At 51.0% G+C, this 22,366-nt stretch overlaps 1 protein-coding gene across 2 annotated transcripts in view; it reads right to left on the bottom strand.

The window, feature by feature from the left end:
- Positions 1 to 21,343, bottom strand: part of SKAP2 (src kinase associated phosphoprotein 2) — a 485,390-nt gene extending 464,047 nt beyond the window's left edge. For both annotated transcript variants that reach the window (XM_075315339.1, XM_075315337.1), the window contains exon 1: positions 21,190 to 21,343. In XM_075315339.1, the coding sequence (XP_075171454.1) occupies positions 21,190 to 21,232 (43 nt within the window). In that variant the 5' untranslated portion in view covers positions 21,233 to 21,343. The remainder of the gene's footprint in view (positions 1 to 21,189) is intronic.
- Between the last annotated feature and the right edge of the window lie 1,023 nt (positions 21,344 to 22,366).

Below are 22,366 nucleotides of genomic sequence, written 5' to 3'. Positions count from 1 at the left end.
AGCAAGGAGGCCGCTATACTACTTATGCCGATTATTGAAGGGTCCCCGGTGAGAGTAGGGTATATATTCCCCCGACCTCCGCGGGCGGAATATATAATATCTTCCCGAATCTCACTGGCCTCCCCACAATAATCCTTGGCACAACTCGCTGCCACCAACCGCTTCACGGTAACTATTAGCCGAACACACAGACGTGGGATTCAAGATCGAGATAACAGAACAGCCCAAGATTAATTATATAATTTAATCAGCCTAAAGCACACTAGAAACTACAATATATACAATAGGGAATCTACAGAATATACATATGTCAGAGTACAGTTACAATCAAAGCATGGTTTACAAACAGGCATACACAGTTCCAGCAGTTACCTTGTTGCGTCTGGCCACAGGGGGGCGCTGTACCCAGGTTTCTAGGATCCTTCCCACAGATGTTTCCTACACGTGCCCCCAGCGAGAAGAACCCTGGAAAATGGCCGAAGTAGGGTTATCAACCTGGGCAAATCCAGGTCCCCTCCTACCTTAGTGACCTCACAGGGAGCACTGCTCCACCCCTGGCTTGAGTTATGGACAATATCCCAACATGGAATATGGGCCATAACTTTGCCTGGGAGCGTCGTAGGCGGACGCCAATGCTCTCATTGTGACAGTTATGAATTTAGCTACAGAACGAGGGGACTCATGACCTGTCTGCCAGTTCCCCATTGGCTGATATCACGCCTGGGGCATTTCCCGATGTCCTGCTCCCATAAAAAGGGTGTGCCGGCATCGCCTGCATGCGGAGACACCATTTTTATGGTTGCCATATTTATCGGAAATATGGCTTGCGAGATATGAACCATTTTTTACTGGAGTCGTTCTGTCTGGCTATTTCCATAGCCTTGCTAATGAGATACAGCTCTTGTTACAGGGTGACGGCAGGGAGTCATCCTGTGTCCCTTGTTCCCACACCACCTCATTTCCATATCACAGGACATGGCCATGGAGGTGTAAGTGGAACACTGAGAACAAGAAGGGAGGGGGGCACTGCCAGGGAGTGATGAGGGACTATGACTGGAGTCATAATTCATCTTCATATCCCGGGATTTGCCTCACAGCGTCCCTAGCCAAATATGGGATGAAATTGAAGCCCTCTAAGTGCCCCCTACTGAAACCCAGGGTGCAGTACCTCGGACACGTGGTGGGCGCGGAAGTCGTCGCCCCAGATCCCGAGAAGATCACTGCCATTCAGGACTGGCCGAGACCGACCACGGTGAGAGAGGTGAGACAGTTCCTGGGCCTGGTGGGCTACTATCGTCGCTTCATTAAGGGGTATACGAAGATGGTCGCCCCCATGCAAGACCTCCTCGCGGGACAGATCAAGGGTGGCAGGCCCTCTGGAACCCCGTTGGCATGGGAAGTGAAGCACGAAGAGTCCTTCCGCCAGCTGAAGACGGCCTTGACAGGGAAAGAAATCCTGGCGTATCCCGACTATAATCTCCCATTCATCCTCCACACCGATGCCAGTAATGTAGGCTTAGTATAGATGAAGAGATGGATGTTTAAAAACCGCGCCAAAGACCACTGGTGCAGGAGATGGATTTAACGTGACTTTATTCCATATTCAGGTCTACGCGTTTCAGGAGCGTCCGCTCCCTTCCTCAGTACAATACAGGCACAAGCAACATCAAAATCAGCAGTCAAAGAATGAACCGAAAACTTTATACCTTCCGGTGTGACGTCATTAGTACGCCCACTTGACCCAGAAAAGAAAAAAATCGGCGGGAATTACATACATTCATTGAATAAAACAGTAACATGATTTCAATGCAAAAACCGCTTTTCCTTGTCATGAACATATCTATTAAAATTGTCATTAAAAAACCAGATGAAATAAAAGAAAGGAAAAAGAAAGGAAATTAGAGTCCCGTGTATTTGTGACAGTGAAAAAATAATATATAATTATATACTTGTGTATGGAGAACAGACCAAGCAATGAATCAGAATAGAACCTGCAAGACATCGGATTCATATGTGTGAAGAATGTGACAAGGGATTAGACCATTAAACCATACCGAACAGGTAGCGGTATATATAAAAAAACCCGCTCCTGCGACACCAAACATCAAAAATGAGTGCTATATACATCCTTCATAAAATACAAGAAGTAGAGAACTGCACTTCTCAGAGCAGGTGAGGTCGTGAAAGTTCAGACCGTGGGAAAAAAACTTATACGCATGCGGGAAAAAGGTAAGAAGCAAGATAGAATTGTTCCTCAATCTACTAGGGGCTAACTGGTTTTTTAGACTAGAAGCCCTCCTAAAAGTGATCCCAGGTTTCTTTGGAAGAACCTCCTTCAAAAAAGGATCATTAAGAAGAATGTTCCAGTGCCCTTGATGATAAAAAATAGCATTAAGAATGAGTCAAATTTTTCTCTAAATTTCTTGACGACTTATAGTAGGGATAGTGTTGCCATAAAAAATGTAATTCAAGGGCACTGGAACATTCTTCTTAATGATCCTTTTTTGAAGGAGGTTCTTCCAAAGAAACCTGGGATCACTTTTAGGAGGGCTTCTAGTCTAAAAAACCAGTTAGCCCCTAGTAGATTGAGGAACTTTTCACATATACCTTTAATTGATAAACCTGTTGGAGTTTTTAGATGTGGTATGAAAAACTGCCTTTGTTGCAGATCCATACAGCATAGAAGGGAGGTTTTTGGTTTGTATCCAGGAGGCACTGAGTTCACTATTAAGAGTCATCTCACTTGTCAATCCGAATTTGTTGTTTACCTTATTGAGTGTGACTGTGATATGCGTTATGTGGGCAGGACCACGCAAGCCCTGCATAATCGAATGAATTCACATAGGCACAATGTAAAAATTGGGTTTATGTTCCATGGTCTATCCAGGCATATGACCATGGTTCATGATAAAAAATTTTGTCTTAAAGTTACTCCTATTGAGCAGATACCTCTACATACCCCTAATCGGAATGAATTACTTAATAAAAAGGAAACGTATTGGATCTATAAGTTAAACACCCTTAAACCGTCGGGGTTGAATGAGGTAACTGATCTTTTTCACTAGGGGTTCTTGCCTGTTTGATTTTATAAAAATGTATTTTTAATTTTCATATATATGTGTTTATATATATATCTATATATATATATGTTTATATCCCTTTTAAATTGTGCTACACATCATATATACATAGATATCCTTATACGTATTAATAATTATTTATTTTATTATAATTTTTTATATATCCGTTATTGGTTAGGCTTATACATTAGGGTATTATGAAAATTGATTAACGTGCAGTTTTAATTGTTGGTTTTAAATACTGTTTGTTGCATTTTTATAGTTCATCTTCAGGTCTCACCTCATATTTTAGCATTGTATTAAATTATTATTGTTTATTGTTTGGTTATTTTTATGTAGATTGTGTAATTTTAATGATCACAAGAATTATTTATTAGATATTAATATTATATATCTTTGTAATTATCATTTTTTATTCTCTATAATTCAATGTGAGTTTTGGTTTCTGATATATATTTACTGTTTTCTTGATTTTTTCGCACATTTTTCTTATTCAGTAATATTTCCCTGTGTATATCTATCACTGGTAAATCTTTTCATTCCTTTCCGCATGCGCAGCTGTGTTTTTCCCACGCTTTGAACTTTCTCGACCTCACAATTCTATCTTGCTTCTTACCTTTTTCCCGCATGCGTATAAGTTTTTTTCCCACGGTCTGAACTTTCACGACCTCACCTGCTCTGAGAAGTGCAGTTCTCTACTTCTTGTATTTTATGAAGGATGTATATAGCACTCATTTTTGATGTTTGGTGTCGCAGGAGCGGGTTTTTTTATATATACCGCTACCTGTTCGGTATGGTTTAATGGTCTAATCCCTTGTCACATTCTTCACACATATGAATCCGATGTCTTGCAGGTTCTATTCTGATTCATTGCTTGGTCTGTTCTCCATACACAAGTATATAATTATATATTATTTTTTCACTGTCACAAATACACGGGACTCTAATTTCCTTTCTTTTTCCTTTCTTTTATTTCATCTGGTTTTTTAATGACAATTTTAATAGATATGTTCATGACAAGGAAAAGCGGTTTTTGCATTGAAATCATGTTACTGTTTTATTCAATGAATGTATGTAATTCCCGCCGATTTTTTTCTTTTCTGGGTCAAGTGGGCGTACTAATGACGTCACACCGGAAGGTATAAAGTTTTCGGTTCATTCTTTGACTGCTGATTTTGATGTTGCTTGTGCCTGTATTGTCCTGAGGAAGGGAGCGGACGCTCCTGAAACGCGTAGACCTGAATATGGAATAAAGTCACGTTAAATCCATCTCCTGCACCAGTGGTCTTTGGCGCGGTTTTTAAACATCCATCTCTTCATCTATACTATTCATCACTGGGATGACTGCTGCCTTTGACCCAATCCATATGCCTGCATAGTGGTTGTGACTTTCACAACTACACTTGGTGAGTAACCTCTGCGAATCATACCCCATTTGTTTGTCGGGTAAGACCCTATTGCGCTCCTTTTCCACAGTGTTTTGCACGAGTAATGTAGGCTTGGGAGCCGTCCTGTCCCAGGTCCAGAACGGAAGGGAAAAAGTGATCGCCTATGCCAGCAGAAAACTCCGGTCCATGGAGAGGAACCCTGAGAATTACAGCTCCTTCAAGCTTGAGTTCCTAGCCCTGGTGTGGGCCATTACTGAGCGATTCCGCCATTACCTCGCAGCCGCTAAGTTCACGGCCTATACGGACAATAATCCGTTAACCCATCTGGACACAGCCAAGTTGGGCGCGTTGGAGCAGCGGTGGGTGGACAGGCTGTCTAATTATGATTTCACGATCAAGAACAGAGCCGGCCGCAAGAACACCAACGCAGACGCGCTATCCCAGATGCCCCACCTATCGGATGAGGGGCCGGAGGGTGATGATCTCGAAGAAATCGAGCTGCCTGCATTTCACCGGCCACCAGTCAAGCAGTAGCATGTAAAGCAGCAGCAGGCGAACCTGGACCCGCTGCCCAGTCAGGGATGGCAAAAAGCCCAAGACCAAGCGCCTGCCGTCCAAGTGGTCAAGACCATGATTGAACAAGGTTCCACTAGACTGGACCCTGCTGCTCCGCCTGAGGCCCAACGGCTGTGGAAAGAACGAGCCCGGCTGCATCTGGACCAGGGGAAACTGTATCGGGAACTGATCAACCCGAAGACCCATGAGAAGGTTCATCAGCTGGTGGTTCCACAGGCTAGTGTGCCCACAGTTCTACGGGCTTACCATGACTGTGCCGGGCACTTTGGGTGGAAAAAGCTGGAGATGCTGTTGAGAGAGCGGTTTTATTGGAGTGGGATGTGGGAGTTTGTGGAGGCCTGGTGCCGAGAGTGTGGTCCCTGTGCACTGAGAAGAAGGGACGAGGCCAGCCAGAAGGCCCCTCTACGCCCAATCATCACTCATCAGCCGCTGGAGTTGGTCGCCCTCGACCACGTTAAACTTACCCCTAGCCGAAGTAGGTACACCTACGCCCTGACCATTGTAGACCACTATTCGAGATTCATGGTGGTTGTCCCAGTCAAGGACCTGACCGGCCGTACCGCCGCTAGAGCATTCCAGGCCTATTTCTGCCGACCGCACGGGTACCCGGAGAGGGTGCTTACCAACCGGGGACCGGCTTATGAAGCGGAGGTGTTTCAAGAATTCTGCCAGTTGTACGGCTGCAAGAAGATTTGGACCACGCCTTACCATGCCCAGACTAATGGCATGTGTGAAAAGATGAACCATCTGGTCCTGGGTCTCCTCAAGACGTTACCGCTGGAAGAGCGGAACCTGTGGCCAGAAAAGCTGCCTGACCTGGTTAATATGTACAATAACATCCCTTCCAGCTCTACCAAATGTACACCAGCGTATTTGATGAGAGCTCGGCCAGGCCGGTTGTCGGTGGCCTTGGAAATGGGCTTGGAAGCTCCAGAAGCCCCTCCCTTCGACTGCTGGATGGGACACTCGGCGGAGAGCGCAGTACCGACAGATCCAAGAGTACATAGAAAGGAACCTGTGTCGGAGCCGGGAACAGCAGGAACAGTACTTCAACAAGCGGGCTCCGGCTGGCCCCTTTAAACCTGGAGATGTAGTGCTGAAACGAAAAAGAAGAACCCATAAGCTTGATGACCAGTGGGAAAAGACCCTGTATGTCATTCAACCCACTAAATGGGAGAAATAGAAGGCCTACCAGATTAGTCGTGACCAGGGGAAGACTTCGGCCACGGTGTCCAGGGACCACCTGAAGAGGTGCCCATCGCCGTTGAAGGTGGCAGCTGAAGTTCCAATCCCCAGATCAACCGGGGAGAAAGGGAAAGAGGTGATACACACAGTAATGGGTGATTTCCCAGCGGACTGGCCTACACAGAACGCCGCGGTGCTTATTCCGGTAATAATGTTCCCACAACCCGTGGAGGAAAAGGAGACGGAAGTAACCGCCAGTGAACCAGTGCCCAGGGCTGCACCTGTACCCAGTCCCCCTGAGTCTCCGCCGGCCCCACACAGTAGACGGGAAGAGAAGCTGACTGTCTCTTCTGTCCCCTTGCCCTCCACTGATAGCATTGGGCCCAGAAGGTCCACACGCCCCAACCTAGGCCAATCCCCGCTTAGGTACAGGGAAACTACAATCTAGGGGTGTCATATGTTAAGTATGTAAATATGTGATTGAATGACCTTAACCAACCGAGTTCTTCACCTGATTGTCCATTTGATTATTCCGGCTGTTGCCGGCAAGTTGTCCCCGGAGGGACTCTCTGTGTTTACCACCTGCATGAGGAACTACTCATGGACATGGCCGAGAACTGGCAGGCCATCCACGAACTGGTGGGCATGTAAATAGTTTTATGGGATGGAAGCCGTTGCCAACCTCCAGAGAGGCCGATTGTAGGAAGGGCCCGCAGCAGAGCAGGCTGGGGCCCGGCCACCAGCAGGACCGGTGGCCATCCTCCAGGGGTCAGGGTTCCCCCTGGACGTGGGGTCCCCTGAAGTGACAGCCGGGTGCGAGAAACCGTACCCGTTCCCGCTCTCGCAGCCTGAACCTGGACTGGGGTCAAGGGGTGCTGCCCAATTCTTAGGGGCAGCATCAGGGTTAGGTTGCTTGGGTAGGAGAGCGGAAGACATCCGTCCGTCCGTCAGTATTAAAAATGTTTTTTATATGTGCAACGTTTAAGTGTCCTAACAAAAATGCTTATATGTTTGAAATGTTTACATGTTAATTGATATTTTTACAGTTTTTGAAAAAAAAAAAAAATAAAACCGGTGATGGACGGGCAGCTCGCGGACGGTGTGCATTTCACCAAGGGGGAATGTTGCGCCCTGGACTAGCCTAGGCCTACCTAGGTTGGAGCGTGTTAGATCTTCGGGGCCCAATGTCAGTAGTTACAGGCGAGTGGACAGAGGAGACAACCTGTTCCTCTTCTCGCATATCGTGTGGGGCAGGCGGAGACCCAAGGGGACTAGGTACAGGTGCAGCCCTGGGCACTGGTTCACTGGCGGTTACTTCTGTCTCCTTTTCCTCCACGGGTTGTGGGAACATTATTACCGGAATAATCACCGCGCCATTCTGCGTAGGCCAGTCCGCTGGGAAGTCACCCATTACCGTGTGGATCACCTCTTTTTCTTTCTCCCCAGTTGGCCTGGGGGCCGGAACTTCAGCTGCCACCTTCAATGGAGATGGGCACCTCTTAAGGTGGTCCCTGGAAACTGTGGCCGAAGTCTTCCCCTGGTCACGACTGATCTGGTAGGCCTTCTCATTCTCCCATTAAGTGGGTTGTATGACATACGGGGTTTTCTCCCACTGGTCATCAAGCTTATGGGTTTGTCTTTTCCATTTTAGCACTATATCCCTAGGTTTAAAGGGACCAGCTGGAGCCCGCCTGTTGAAGTACTGTTCTTGCTGTTCCCGACTCCGACACAGGTTCCTTTCCACGTACTCCTGGACCTGTCGGTACTGCGTTCTCTGCCGAATGTCCCAACCAGCAGTCGAAGGAAGGGCCTCTGGAGCTTCCAAGTCCATTTCTAGGTCCACCGGCTTCAGTGTACGGATGGCTGTTTGCAGGCGCAGGGCATAGTCTCTTATATTGTCCGCAGGCCGCTGTCGGCACTGATAAAACTGCATCCGCAGCTCCGCTTCTGTGCGAGTCTCAAAAGTGATTTCGTAGTTTCTCGAAAATGGTAGTCACCGAGGCCCGGTCAGCGTCGATCCAGGTCTCCGCCTCCTGCTCAGCCGCGCCGGTTAGCTGCCCTAGCACTACCGCTGCCCGTTGCCTATCAGCCAAGGGATATAAATCGAGGATCGGGCTAATCTTTTTCCGGAACACCTGCAAAACATCAGGCTTCCCATCGTACTGCGGTAGCCAGGTAGCACCGGGCACATAGGACAGGGAGAACGGCATCACCTGGGCAACCGCTGGGCCCACGGCCTCCCCCGCTCCTGCGGCCGGAGCATGGGCTATCCCGTTTCCATCTGCGGGTGCGGCGGCGGCTGCGACCGCCACTCCTCCAACAGCTCCGTCGGGCGCAGACATCTTTTTCCCGTCCCCCCTTGGTTCTCTTCAGCACTTCCGCTTGCTGGGGGCGAGGCTTCGCGTTCGCGCCTTCCCTGCTCGGGGAAGACGCTCGAGCGGGAGATTTTCGCGCCAAAGATGGCGGCGCTTCAAATTTTTCAGCCGGACGCCGCCGGTGGGGACCACAAAGCGCACTTCTACTGGTAAATAGATCGGTTCAATCCTGTTCGTGACACCAAGTTGTCGCGGGCGGCGGGGCGCTGCGCTCGCTAACGCTCGGGTCCGGCGCTGCTGCTGCTGCTGCTCGGTGGCTCGAGCGGTGGGCCGGATCCAGGGACTCGAGCGGCGCTCCTCGCCCGTGAGTGAAAAGGGGGTTGGTTTTGTTTGGGGATTTAGTCCGTGACGCCACCCACGGGTCGTGGTGAAGATGGGCACCACCACTGCTGGTGACGGGGATCCCGGGAGCGATGGTAGGGAGCAGCTGGGATGTTGTTTTCCCCCTCTGTGGGTAGGGGGTGGTGGTCCCGGGGCCCGGTGGTGTGACAGGGAGGCAGGGTAGGTGAGGTGCAGGGTTGCAGGGACAGCGCGGCGCAGTGCCGGATGGCACGGGTGTACTCCCTCAGCAAGAGATGCACAAAGTCCTCGGTAAACCAAACGGCTGGATGGACGGGTCCCGCAGCCGGCTGCAGTGTCTCTCCTCGGACAGGTGATGGCGGCTGTCTTTCCCTGCACCTTTGTGTACTGTCTTGACTACGATGGGTCCCCAACGGTAGTCCGCTCCCCGGTGTATGGATGCTGGAGGAGCCCGTTTGCCCGCAGGTGCTGGCCCTTGGGTCTCTAGCCTTTGGCGGTAGCTGTATACCCTCGCGGTGCGGACGGTTGCCTTCTAACGGGTCTTTGGTTGTTAGGAAACCCCTGGGGTTCCGGTCACACTCGGATTTGACTGTTGACGGCGACTCCAAGCCTAGTCGGGGTCCGATGGCCCTGCCTGTGTGTGCTGGCTTCACTTCGCTCCCCGGTCGGTACCGGCGGGCCACCGCCTGACCCCGGTCCTACGGTTCCGCGTCGATCCACCACTCCTGCAGACGGCCACCACCGTCTGCCAACCTTGTTGTCAGCGCCTGGGCCACAAACCCAGACACTCTCCACTTTACTCCTCTCAATTCAACCTCCTGAACTTCACTGTCTCTTTTCCCGCCTCCAGGCCTGTGAACTGCTCGGTGGGTGGGGCCAACCGCTTGGCTCCGCCCCACCTGGTGTGGACATCAGACACTGGAGGGAGGCAACAAGGGTTTTGTGTTTGGCTAATGTTACTGTCTAGTGGGGGTGGGGGTGCGTGTGTGTTACCTGTGACGACCTGGCTAGTCCAGGGCGCTACAGCTGCAGCCTGCACACTTTTGGGCTTCTACCTCCTCACCTATCTGGCTGGTGCTCTTTGACAGTCGGGGATAAGTATCTATGCTCTACCTGCCTAGGTGTGAGCCCTACTCATGGAAAAGCAGAAGTACATTTATGTTCTTTGGATACTGCCACGGCACATGACATCACGGATACAAACCCTGTGCTGCCCTCTGACTGCACTATGCCACTAGCAACTTAAAGAGAATCTGTCACCATGTGTATGCTATTTAAACGGATAGCAGCATAACGAAGGGGCAGAGTGTCTGAATCCACTGCAGCAATAGGTGTTGTGTGCAAACCAGACCAGCTAATCTGTGTAAACCTGCCCTACCACTGATTGGCAGCTTATTGATAATGAACAGTTTACACATGAAACTGTCAGTCAGGGGTGTGGGCAGGGTCCAGAAGTCTCAGCTCTGCTACATGTACACTGGAGAAAACAGGCATTCTATCAAAACTAAACCCAGCTGTCCAGTACGTGAAACATGACTGTAATAAGGCTTTCTGACTCTATATCATGCAGCTCTAAAATTCCTTAAATACTTTTTGACAGATTACCTTTAATTGAGATTGGAATATAAGAACAAAGTACTAAATGCTTTTGTGAAGCTTGTCACTTACTCAAGGACAAGCTGAGAGGCAGGGTAGTCGGATGTTCTGGGATCAGATATCAAGAAGTCATGTCATGGATACAGGGATTAAACAGGTGTAGTCAGGTAATGGTCCAGAGTTAAAATATCAGAAGGATATTGGATGAGAGCAAAGGGTCAAAACAAACGGAAGGTCAGAGGAGGTCAGAAGAAGGTCAGAGGAGGTCCAAGGTCTGGCAGCAATGATCAAGTCAAACACAGCACAGGCATCCAGGCCAGTGTTCTGGGAGAAACTGGTCAGCTAAGGCCGGTTTTACACATCCGGCTTTTCGCCGGTTTGCCGGATCCGGCGCTCTCCCATACAGTGACTACAGTACAGTGACAACGCAACAAGCGCCGGCCACATGCTGTCATGTGACCGGCGCATGTGACCCGGAAGTTACAGCGCTGTCACTGTACTGTATTGTCTGTACGGGAGAGCGCCGGATCCGGCAAACCGGCGAAAAGCCAGATGTGTGAAACCGGCCTAAGTAGCTGGGCAATCACCAAGAACAGGCAAAACCTGAAGAAACCCAGCACTTCCCACAATAAGATTGGACAACTGAACTATCATTCAACACACCGGCAGCTCAGCACGCCCCAGTTCCAGATTGGACGACTCAGCTGTCACTCACCAAACTGACAGCTCCGCTCGGCGTGATTCCATCAGTGCATCCTAGATGCACTGAGCAGAGGAATCATTACAGCTTTATTGTACTTGTATTACCTCAGACATTCCCAAAAGCTACGTAGTTGTATCAGATCTCAATTTTTGTAACTGGCTGTATACTTTTTATTCAGCTCTCTTACAGGCATGTGTGGTGCCCCAGAGGCTTCAGTTGCCACAGGGTACTGCACCTGACTTAGGGTGCAGTTCTCAACCCGGGTCCAGAGGAGGTCTGTGTCAGTCTCACTTACACAGCTGATACACACATAAACAGGTTGCTCTTCCGTGGACCGGGGTAGGTTTGGGTCAAAAGAGGTCACCAGCGTGGTTGGGTCTTTAGAATACCACCACACCTGGGATCCCCATTCCACTAGTGGCGGGAACCTGGGATGGGAGGAGCAACCACCTGGGGAAGTCAGGAGCCAACACAACAGTTAGAGGGTTCTCCAGCAGGAGAGGGAGAGAGCAGTCAAGTTTCATCAGTGGCTCTGGCGGGGCTCAGGAGTAAAGACGGTTGCCAAGGGGAGAGCTTCATTGCTCCCGCGAGACCGGCGCTTTCAGGGTGCAGAATCCTAGGGTGGATTATACTCCAGGTTGTCCACCAAAATCTGCAGGCAAGGGGGATTGCATGTCCCTCCGGCCCCCATAGTTCCCGGAGCACAGTGCCATATAGGATCTGGGGTCGTGTTCCAAGGCAGGCCCCAGATCCGACCTGTGGCACCTGCATACGGCGCCTACCATTACTACTCCCCTCATCATCCTCCACGGGGCCCGCTCCACCTGTGGGGAGTAGAAACACCTCGGAGGCCAGCGACTGCAGCGGCGACTAATTTCATGGCCGCATACTGCAGGTGGCGTCACTAAATCAACCTCCACCATCATCCTTATTTACTCCTCTGCCTCCGTGTACACCTCGGGGTCACAAAACAAGGCAGGGCCACCCATGATATCCCCTGATCCTCACCGACCCGGTGACGAGTATTTTCCCCCAACCCCCTGGGGTGCTACACATGCAGAAAGAAGCAGGAAGCCATTGAGTTCCACAGGCCAGTAGAGGTAAGGGGATTCTCATTTAGCTGTTGTCTGGTCACACAAAGCGAATGCCCCAAGCTAAAGTGTTCACTCATATAGCTGGATCTGCAGGAGAGACTCCCACCTGAGGGAGAAGGTCTTGCCTCCTGGGAATGTGACGCCCTGGGCAAGCCAGGGGTCACAGGTCATTGCACCAACACACCCTACACCCCAGTTAGGTACATCGAAGCTAACCAAAAATCCTTGTTGCCTTCCTCCAGAGGCTGATGTTCACACCAGGGGGTGGGCCAGGTGGTTGGCTCCGCCCACCGAGGAGGACACAGCTCTGGAGGCGGGAAAACACAGCAGTTGAGCCCAGGCAGGGCTAGAGTGCAGATAGAGAAAGGAGGAGAAAGTGAAAGGAAGTGAAGTGGAAGTGGTAAAGGAGGAGTAGGAGAAGTTGAAGGAAGGTGAAAGGTGACAGAAAGAAAGCCTGAAGAGAGTCCAGCTTTGTGCAGGACAGGGTCAGCAAGGTCAGCAACGGCGGTGACTGTCTGGAGGGGGACCGTTTGGAAGTTCCTGGAAGGACCGCGGACGGGTAGTGGCCCGGCGGTCTGGAGCAGTGTTCCAAAGGACAGTCAGCACCAGGGCAGGGGCCTCTCGGACCCCGGCAAGGCTAGGAGTCGCCATAATTTGCCGAATCCGTCAGTGAAGGGGACGTAGATCCCCCAACAACCAAGTCCTGATTGAAGGCAACAGCCCAACCATTGTAGCAGAAACACCGCCACCGCCAGGGCACCAGTTTCTCAGGGCCAGCGCCTGCGGGCAAAGAGTAGAGCTCCTCCGGTCCAGATTGAAGCCGGGGAGCGGGTTACCGGTGGGAACCCATCGCTACCAACACAGAAACAAAGGTGCAAGGAAAAGGGACATCACCGTCACCTACTGGGAGAGCAAGTGCAGCCGTCCGTGGGAACCGTCTTTCCAGCCGTGTGGTTTACCGTAAAACTGTGTCAACATCTCAGGCTGAGTGAGTACCACAGTGCCGCAAGGCACAGCGCTGCCCCCGCGTCCCTGCGCCCACCAGGCCCTGCATCTCCCATCTCATCACCGGGCCCCGGGATCACCAACCCCTACCCACGGAGGGGCAACACAACACCTGGCTGCTCCGCATCACCATCCCCGGGATCCCCATATTGAGCAGCGGTGGTGAAATCACCACAACCGTGGGTGGCGTCACGGACAATCTCCCCAACAAAATCCCCTTTTTCACTCACGGGCGAGGAGTGCCGCTCGAGAACCCCTGGGATCCGGCCCACCGCTCGAGCCACCACTGAGCAGCAGCAGCCAGACCCGAGCAGAGGGGTGAGCGCGGTGCCGGCACCCTCCTCCCCGCCCGCGACATCTTGGCGTCACGAACAGGATCTTACCGCTCTGCCGTTTGGTAGAGGTGCGCCTTGTTACCGCCGGAGGTATCCGGCTGAAAAATTTCAGAAGTCGCCATCTTTGGCGCGAAAAGTTCCCGCTCGAGCGTCTTCTTGAGTAGCAGAGGCGCGAAGGCCAAAACCCCGCCCCGAGAGAGGAGTGGCCGGAAAGAGCTAAGGGAGACGCGATGGCGGCTGGCGGCATGTAGCTGCAGCTGTAAAAGCAGGGACGCCAGGACTCTGCAGACATACCGTTCCTGGAAGAAGAAGTCACCATGTGGATGCCGTCCAGCGACACCTAGCCCCCGCGCCTGGAACTGCGGCGTGGGTGGAGATCCGGACCGCGCAGCTCTACCAACGGCTGCAGGTGAAGATCCAGCTCCTCATGGAGGAGTGGGAGGCCGACATGGCGGACGTTATAGCCACCGTGCGGAGACGCGAGGAGGAAGCGGAGAAAGGGAGGGTGAGTGACCCACGCCCCTATGTCCCCGAGGGATCGGTCGCTGCGGCTGAGGGACCCGGTCCAAGCCCTCCCCCCCCCGCTGCCTCCCTCGCCACCCGTCCCGGAGGCCGTGACCCCACCATTAGGCCTGCTACCACCGCAACCGGTAGCAACACCCAGCGACCCCGCCCAGGCGGGCCAACCTGTAGCCGGAGCCCGTAGTAAACCGGAGGTGTTGCCGTGAAAGATTCTGAAGGTTGAACCGGAGGCATCCCCTAAAAAGTCCCCCGAGCCGGAGCCGATGACCCGCTCCGAGCCGAAGGCCCAGCAGCGGAAAGCCCCTATGCCCATCCCCCACACCTCGGCTGAGGTAGCGCCGGGTTGTTGCTGTAAGGCAGCGCCCAAGGCCAAGACACCGCGGGACACGCCGCCCAGATTCCTGACAGTGGGCAACGTCCAGAATGTCCCGCGGGGCCCGACCCGTGCGCCGGAGCTCGTAGCAGTGCCGTATTGGGATAGGGAGCCGGTACCGTTGGGCCTGGAGATCGCTGAAAGGGAACGGAAGAAGGCCGAAGTGTTTGTAGCCCGGCGGGATGTGAATGCCCACCTGCCTGAGGAGCATCCCGGCCGCAACCTAATGCCGGGAGACATTTTTCAGTACACCCGACACTGCGGAGAGAGGGGGTGGTTTGCCCTGGATATGAAACTGCGGGGCAGCCAGGAGAGCAGAGTGAGTCCAGCACCCCCTCCCTCGGATGAAGCTGAAGGCCTGGAGTAGGCCAGCGGAGCACCGTTGTCCAGTCCCCGTTGGGACCACCACTGAAGTTGTGTGAATTCATGTTTAAAAGTTTGTTTGAAAGTTCTGCTGATGATAAGATGATTACCGAACAGTAACCTGATTGTCTGCTTGATTTGCAACCGGCCGGAGCCGGCACCGTTGTCCCAGTGGGGACCGTTTAAAAGTTTGCATGGGAACTATCCATGGACAAGCCCGTGAACTTGCAGGGCAACCACAAACGTTAAGTGGCTTGTAAATAAGTTGTTTGCCGTTACCGTTTCCGCAGTTGCCGCCTCCGGAGAGGCAGGTTGGAGGGAGGGCCCTCAGCGGAGCAGGCTGGGGCCCAGCCACCAAAGGAACCGGTGGCTACCCTCTGGAGGGGAAGGACAGATCCCGCTCGGGTACCGTGTGCTGGACTGTGGGTCAAGGGGTGCTGCCTGGGCTTTAGGGGCAGCATCAAGGCCAGGTTGCTTGGGTGGGAGAGAGCGGAAACCGTAACCGTAAACCGTTATGCAACGTTTAAGAAATGTGCCTCCCGTTATGGGAAGAATTATTAAAAATGTATATATGTTACCGTTTACAATGTTATATTTTGCAGAAAAAAAATAAAACCGGTGTTGGACGGGCAGCCCGCGGACGGTCTGCATTTTGCTAAGGGGGAATGTGACGCCCTGGGCAAGCCAGGGGTCACAGGTCATTGCACCAACACACCCTACACCCCAGTTAGGTACATCGAAGCTAACCAAAAATCCTTGTTGCCTTCCTCCAGAGGCTGATGTTCACACCAGGGGGTGGGCCAGGCGGTTGGCTCCGCCCACCGAGGAGGACACAGCTCTGGAGGCGGGAAAACCCAGCAGTTGAGCCCAGGCAGGGCTAGAGTGCAGATAGAGAAAGGAGGAGAAAGTGAAAGGAAGTGAAGTGGAAGTGGTAAAGGAGGAGTAGGAGAAGTTGAAGGAAGGTGAAAGGTGACAGAAAGAAAGCCTGAAGAGAGTCCAGCTGTGTGCAGGACAGGGTCAGCAAGGTCAGCAACGGCGGTGACTGTCTGGAGGGGGACCGTTTGGAAGTTCCTGGAAGGACCGCGGACGGGTAGTGGCCCGGCGGTCTGGAGCAGTGTACCAAAGGACAGTCAGCACCAGGGCAGGGGCCTCTCGGACCCCGGCAAGGCTAGGAGTCGCCATAATTTGCCGAATCCGTCAGTGAAGGGGACGTAGATCCCCCAACAACCAAGTCCCGATTGAAGGCAACAGCCCAACCATTGTAGCAGAAACACCGCCAGGGCACCAGTTTCTCAGGGCCAGCGCCTGCGGGCAAAGAGTAGAGCTCCTCCGGTCCAGATTGAAGCCAGGGAGCGGGTTACCAGTGGGAACCCATCGCTACCAACACAGAAACAAAGGTGCAAGGAAAAGGGACATCACCGTCACCTACTGGGAGAGCAAGTGCAGCCGTCCGTGGGAACCGTCTTTCCAGCCGTGTGGTTTACCGTAAAACTGTGTCAACGTCTCAGGCTGAGTGAGTACCACAGTGCCGCAAGGCACAGCGCTGCCCCCGCGTCCCTGCGCCCACCAGGCCCTGCATCTCCCATCTCATCACCGGGCCCCGGGATCACCAACCCCTACCCACGGAGGGGCAACACAACACCTGGCTGCTCCGCATCACCATCCCCGGGATCCCCATATTGAGCAGCGGTGGTGAAATCACCACAACCGTGGGTGGCGTCACGGACAATCTCCCCAACAAAATCCCCTTTTTCACTCACGGGCGAGGAGTGCCGCTCGAGAACCCCCGGGATCCGGCCCACCGCTCGAGCCACCACTGAGCAGCAGCAGCCGGACCCGAGCAGAGGGGTGAGCGCGGTGCCGGCACCCTCCTCCCCGCCCGCGACAGGAACATCTGAAAATGTAGCTGCTGCAAAGATGAATTTTGCTAAAAATGGGATTCATATGACTGTGAGATCATACAGGAGAAAACATGTAAAGCACTGCCATTTATACCCATTTCAATGAAAACTCTTCAAATCCAAATATAAATACCTTACAGTGTGATGCCAATTACATGTTATATCTTTTTAACTTCTTTCTCAGTAAAAGACTTTCTGTTGTTAACTATAATGGCCTCTTCTACTTCCTTTCTTGTCCCCTCCACCACACTACATCGCAGCCTGTTAGCAATGGCCCCATAGGGAGAAGTACCAGTGGTGTGAGGAAAGACATTGTCACCATATGAGGTGTTTCACTGATGTCTGAGGTTTCCAAATAACACTCGGCCAGACAAAATCTTACATTGTTGCATTTTGCCCTTTCTGTCTCACACATCTACCAGTTACACACAAACTCGGCTGGACAAGGGGGAAACAAGGGAAGAAATTGCATAAAATAATTCAAAATATTAACATGTGAGAGTCCTCAATGATTGATATAATTTGAGGGCTCTCAAATTTTATTATTTTCTATCTTCTGGCTAACACAGTACAAAGATATATTTTTCCTGTATAAAATAATGAAAGACATATCACAGACCTGATAAATCTGCTATTCTTTCAGAGCCAAGGTTTTATAGCCCCCTGAAGACTTGTCCTGCAGGGATGACTTCCCTGACCACCCACATGACACTGCATCTGGATTATCAGTATATAACAGCAACATAGTAATCAAAAATGTCTCCCTCACATGACCGCTGCAGCCAGTCACCAACTTCACCAGTAAATTGTTCAGCCAGTGATTGGTTGCCGTATGTACATGGGTGGTTGGGGCTGTCATTGCTCCAGAACATGAAGCAGTGCAGCAGTGAATGTGGAATGGTGGCATATAATTCAGGTAAGTAATCTGTGCTAGTCATTATTTTAGGCAACTACACCCCATTATTACATTTTTCAATGTCTCAAAACCCTTCTAGCTTTTTTTTTTATTTCAGTCATACTGAACATGTACAGTATTAACATTAAAAAATGGTCTATACTAGAAGAGATAAGTGGATCGATCATCAGAGGATTGAGTTCAAGTCAAATTCCCAGAAATTTTCAGTTTCACATGAATTTGTGGCGCCCCTGAGTATATCAGGGTGCCAAAGGGAACTGCACCCTTTCACCCAGGGTGCAGGGCCTACCCCCCATGGTTCTAGATTCCTAAGAAACTGGTGTCACTAACATCAGCACAAATCCCAATCACACCTCACATCATGACCTGTCAGACACACCAGTGGGTTGGATAAGCGGAATAAGGCCACCCACCTAGGGGTCAGGCAGACTAGTGGGAGGGAAGAAGGCAGAGAGTAGTGAGAGCCCTCAAAGAATGAGGAGCTGGAGTAGTAGCTCCTAGGGAGCTAGACCGCGGTTGGGTCGCAGACGGTGGTCCGAGACCAGAGGAGTCGGGGACCGGTGGCAGAGACATTGGAAAGGGTGCGACGGATATAGTCTAGGAGGACTGTTGGCATCAGAAACCCAAAAGAACTGACCAGTACCGAGCATGACGGTGTACAGGACCCTAGGTCAGGAGCAGGTTCAGCCGTTCTGATAATTAACCTGGGAGGGAGAGTCTCTTTATGAATTTTCCTAAGAGATCAGAGATTGAAGGCGACAGCACACTGCGGGAGATAGAGCTTTCCAGTAGCGTTGCCCACTAAAATCCCAAGTGCCAGCCATCAAGAGCACAGCTACACTACAAATATAGTGAGCGGGGCCCCAACAGCTTCACACCAAGGGGCCACAACAGAGAACTAAGTTGTGCACTGAGGCGGCTCCGGATCACCCAGTGACACCACTGGAAGTGGACACCTGGATGGGCTCCCTGTAGAGACTGTGATGCACAGAGTCTTTGGTTTATCTTCAGTGTGAGTGTCTGCTTTATAATCCTCATCCTGCACCACGACTACTCACAGTGAGTACCGTGGTTTCCCTGCACCCTGCTCTCCCAAATATCCCTCCATCAACCCAGGGGCCGGGGCCTTCCCTACCTGCAGAGGGACTGACACCTTGCTGCTCCACACAATCCGCCCCGGTACTCCTGTCAGCAGTGGCGGTACTCCCATTACCACAACCCGCAGGTGGCGTCACAAACTTCTCCCCTGTAAATATCCCCTTTTCAAGGATCGGAGCGAGTGCCGAGCCCGGGTCTGAACCCCTCGAGCCACGACCACCCCGGATCCGAGCACCCCGGTCTGCGCCAGGGTGGTACAAATTTAAACACTTATATTCAATTGGGGTCCACCCAAAAAAACTCAGAAACATTACCCACAGTGTTGAAGCATAAGACAGTGGGTTAATGTCTTTTTGTGAGGCCACACAGGTTTCCCCATAAAGCCCTGCAGCTTTGACATCTAGCAGATTATCATACCTTGTTCAGTGGTGGTCGCTACCTAGGCCTGCACAGATCAGCACCTTAAATAGCAGTCATTTTCCATCCCCAGAGTCACTAGATGAGTTTCTCTCTCCTGTAGAATCAGCAAGGTCCTCTCTCTCTCTCTCTCCTGTAGAGAGTGAGCTGTTATGATTAGCAGAGTGCTCTCTCTATCTCCTGTAAAGTATAAGCCCTTATGATTAGCGAGATCCTCTCTCTCTCTTTCTCCTTTTAGAGTGTAAGCTCCAGGGCCAGCGTCAGCACCCGGCACACCTGGGCAAGTGCCCTGGACCAACGGGGGCGGTCCACTCATGCCATCTAGGAGAGCTGCAGCACGTCGCGCCATTAATTTTCTCTGTGGGCCTTCACGCTTCCTCCCATTTGCGTTCCACTGTGGAACACATGACGGGGGTGGGGGTGTGTACTAGCTACTGGTCATCCCATATGCGTTCCACAGTGGAACGCATGCTGAGACTGCCTTCTCTCCTCTTTGCAATGTGGAGAGTGATGCGTATTGTACCTGCTCCAGCCTGCTGCTGTCATCCTGGCCGCCCCCGCATGTCGCTTCCTCTTCCCATGTCGGTCGGCGGGGCTTCACAGACTGATCAGCGCACAGACTCACTTCTGAGTAGGCACTTCCTCCTATAAGCGTTCCTCACATTTGCATTCCACTGTGGAACGCATGACGAGTGGGGGAACACCTCCCTCTCTTGACTACTATGTACTGTTTGTCCCATATACGTTCCACAGTGGAACTCATGTCAGCGCCGACACCACATCCTCTCTTTGCGATAAGGACCTTGTCACCGGCTGCTTCACTCCAGTCCTGAAGCAGGTCCGGTCCATGAGAATACAAGAAGCCCAGGTCAGGAGAGCCACGGACGGAGGCCTTAAATGCATTATTGCCACTGTTTTCTTTTTTTCTTTTTTTCTTGCATTTATCTTGTACTTTTGTGTGTGTCAGACAGCTTTATTTTTAAAGACTAAAGGCTGCTTTACACGGTACGACCGATTGTGCAATTTCACAATCGATCGTACCCGCCCCCGTCCTTTTTGCGTCACGGGCAAATCGCTGCCCGTGTCGCACAAAGTCGGTAACCCCCGTCACACGTACTCACCTCTCGTGTGACCACGCTGTGGGCGGCGAACGTCCACTTCCTGAAGTGGGAGGGACGTTTGGCGTCACAGCGACGTCACACGGCCGCCAGCCAATGGAAGCGGAGGGGCGGAGATGAGCGGGACGTAAACATCCTGGCCACCTCCTTCCTTCACATAACCGGCGGCGGCCGCGTGACGCAGGTGAGCTGCTGTTCATCGTTCCCGGGGTGTCACACGGAGCGGCGTGTGCTACCACGGAAACGATGAACAACTAAATTAAACGATATTATGGAACCTAGCGACCAGTACACGACTCACGATTTGTGAGCGATACTGCGTCGCTAGGAGGTGTCACACAGGCCGGCATTGCTAGCGATGCCGGATGTGCGTCACAAAAACCGTGACCCCGACGATCTATCGCACGATAGATTGTCTGGTGTAAAGCAGCCTTAAGTAAACCTGACATTTTATATGTATTGTCATGAACATTGGTGGGGTTTTAAATTACAATGTGCAATTACACATATAAGGATTTGTAATTTTCTCATTTTAATTTGGACCCTGATCTGAGATTCTGAGGACTATAACTGTACCAATATGCTATCAATGAACACAACTGCTATGTAGATATTGGCAATATACTGTGAACAACCATAAATTCTATACTCTGTTACCATAATGTAGCAGCATGACTAAAATAAGCATATTATGTAAGATCTCAGCTCAGGGATTATATACAGGTAATTACAAAACTAAACAACCTATTCTGATCTTCAACATGAGCACATCATAAAATCAGTACAGATCCCCTATAAGCATCTACCTGTACAGCAGCACTCAGCCTCAGCCAGGGTCATTTACCTGTTATAATGCTCTTAATGTCCTCGGGTAGCAGTTGAGCCATTGTAAATGGCTAGTTATGCCCGTATAAAGCGATATATCAGTTCGTAGTTTTTACACTGAGCATGAAAATAGGGAAGTAAAATACAGAGAGGAAGAAAGAACAGGCGACTGAGTGTTTGCAGAGTTTAAGGAAGTAAATGGACAAATCAGCCGGTCTGTCCTCTCCTCCTCCCCCAGACCAAAAGCACATAATTGTGTAATGAATTAGCATTTATTTCCAGAACTTCAAACATGAACAATCAGAGGTGCAGAATATCTAAGATGTAAATGGCTCAATGCTCCTATGTGCATCTAAAGTGCGACTATACATGCCAAGTACTCAAAAAATCTATCAGAACTGTTAAAGAAGTGTAGCAAAAACTGTCTTTTCATCATAGAGCTGCAAAAAAGTGGAATAAAACGTGATCAACAAGTGGTATGTAAATAAAAATGGCATCCCTAAAAGCGGCATCTTGTTCTGCAAAAAAAAACAACAAAAAACATACAGCTGGGGCAGGGAAAAAATTAAAAAGCTATAGCTTTCAGAATAAGGCCTTGCAAAAAGAAAAAGAAACTTCTTTTTTCTTTAAAATAGTTTTCATTGTAAAAAAAAAAAGCAAAACGAAAAAAAAAACGATATAAATGTGGTGTCTCTGTATTCATACTGACCTGCAGAATAAAGCTGTCTTATCGCTTTAATAATACTGTGAATGGAATTAAGCCTAGGATACACAGCGAGTAATACGGAGAGAGTGGAATGCCATAAAAATCGCATTCCACTCGCACCAATATTACTCTATGGGGCAGCTCCCATGAGCGATTATTTTCTCAGCCCTAATCGGACCAAAAAAACAGTCGCAGCATGCTGTGGGTGTAATGCGAGCTTGTTTCACTCGCACCCATTCAAGTCTATGGGGCAAGAGAAACATCGCATTGATCTCACTTTACACCGGTGAAACGCGAGAGCAGTGCAATTCTTGCATCAGCCGGCAACGGAGGAGATAGGGAGATAAATCCCTCCCTCTCCCCCGCAGCGTCAGCTCTCCCTTTCGCAGCGCCGGACCTCCCCTCCGCAACTACGATCTGATAACATGATCGGACCACAGTCACGTGACACTCACATGATACTCAGCTCCCGCTGTGCTGCGAGCGTGAG

Source organism: Anomaloglossus baeobatrachus, chromosome 6 (assembly GCF_048569485.1).
Source record: "Anomaloglossus baeobatrachus isolate aAnoBae1 chromosome 6, aAnoBae1.hap1, whole genome shotgun sequence".
In the NCBI taxonomy this organism is placed as follows: Eukaryota; Metazoa; Chordata; class Amphibia; order Anura; family Aromobatidae; genus Anomaloglossus; species Anomaloglossus baeobatrachus.
Note: the sequence above shows the minus strand (reverse complement) of the source record. Positions and strands in the feature narration are given on the sequence as shown.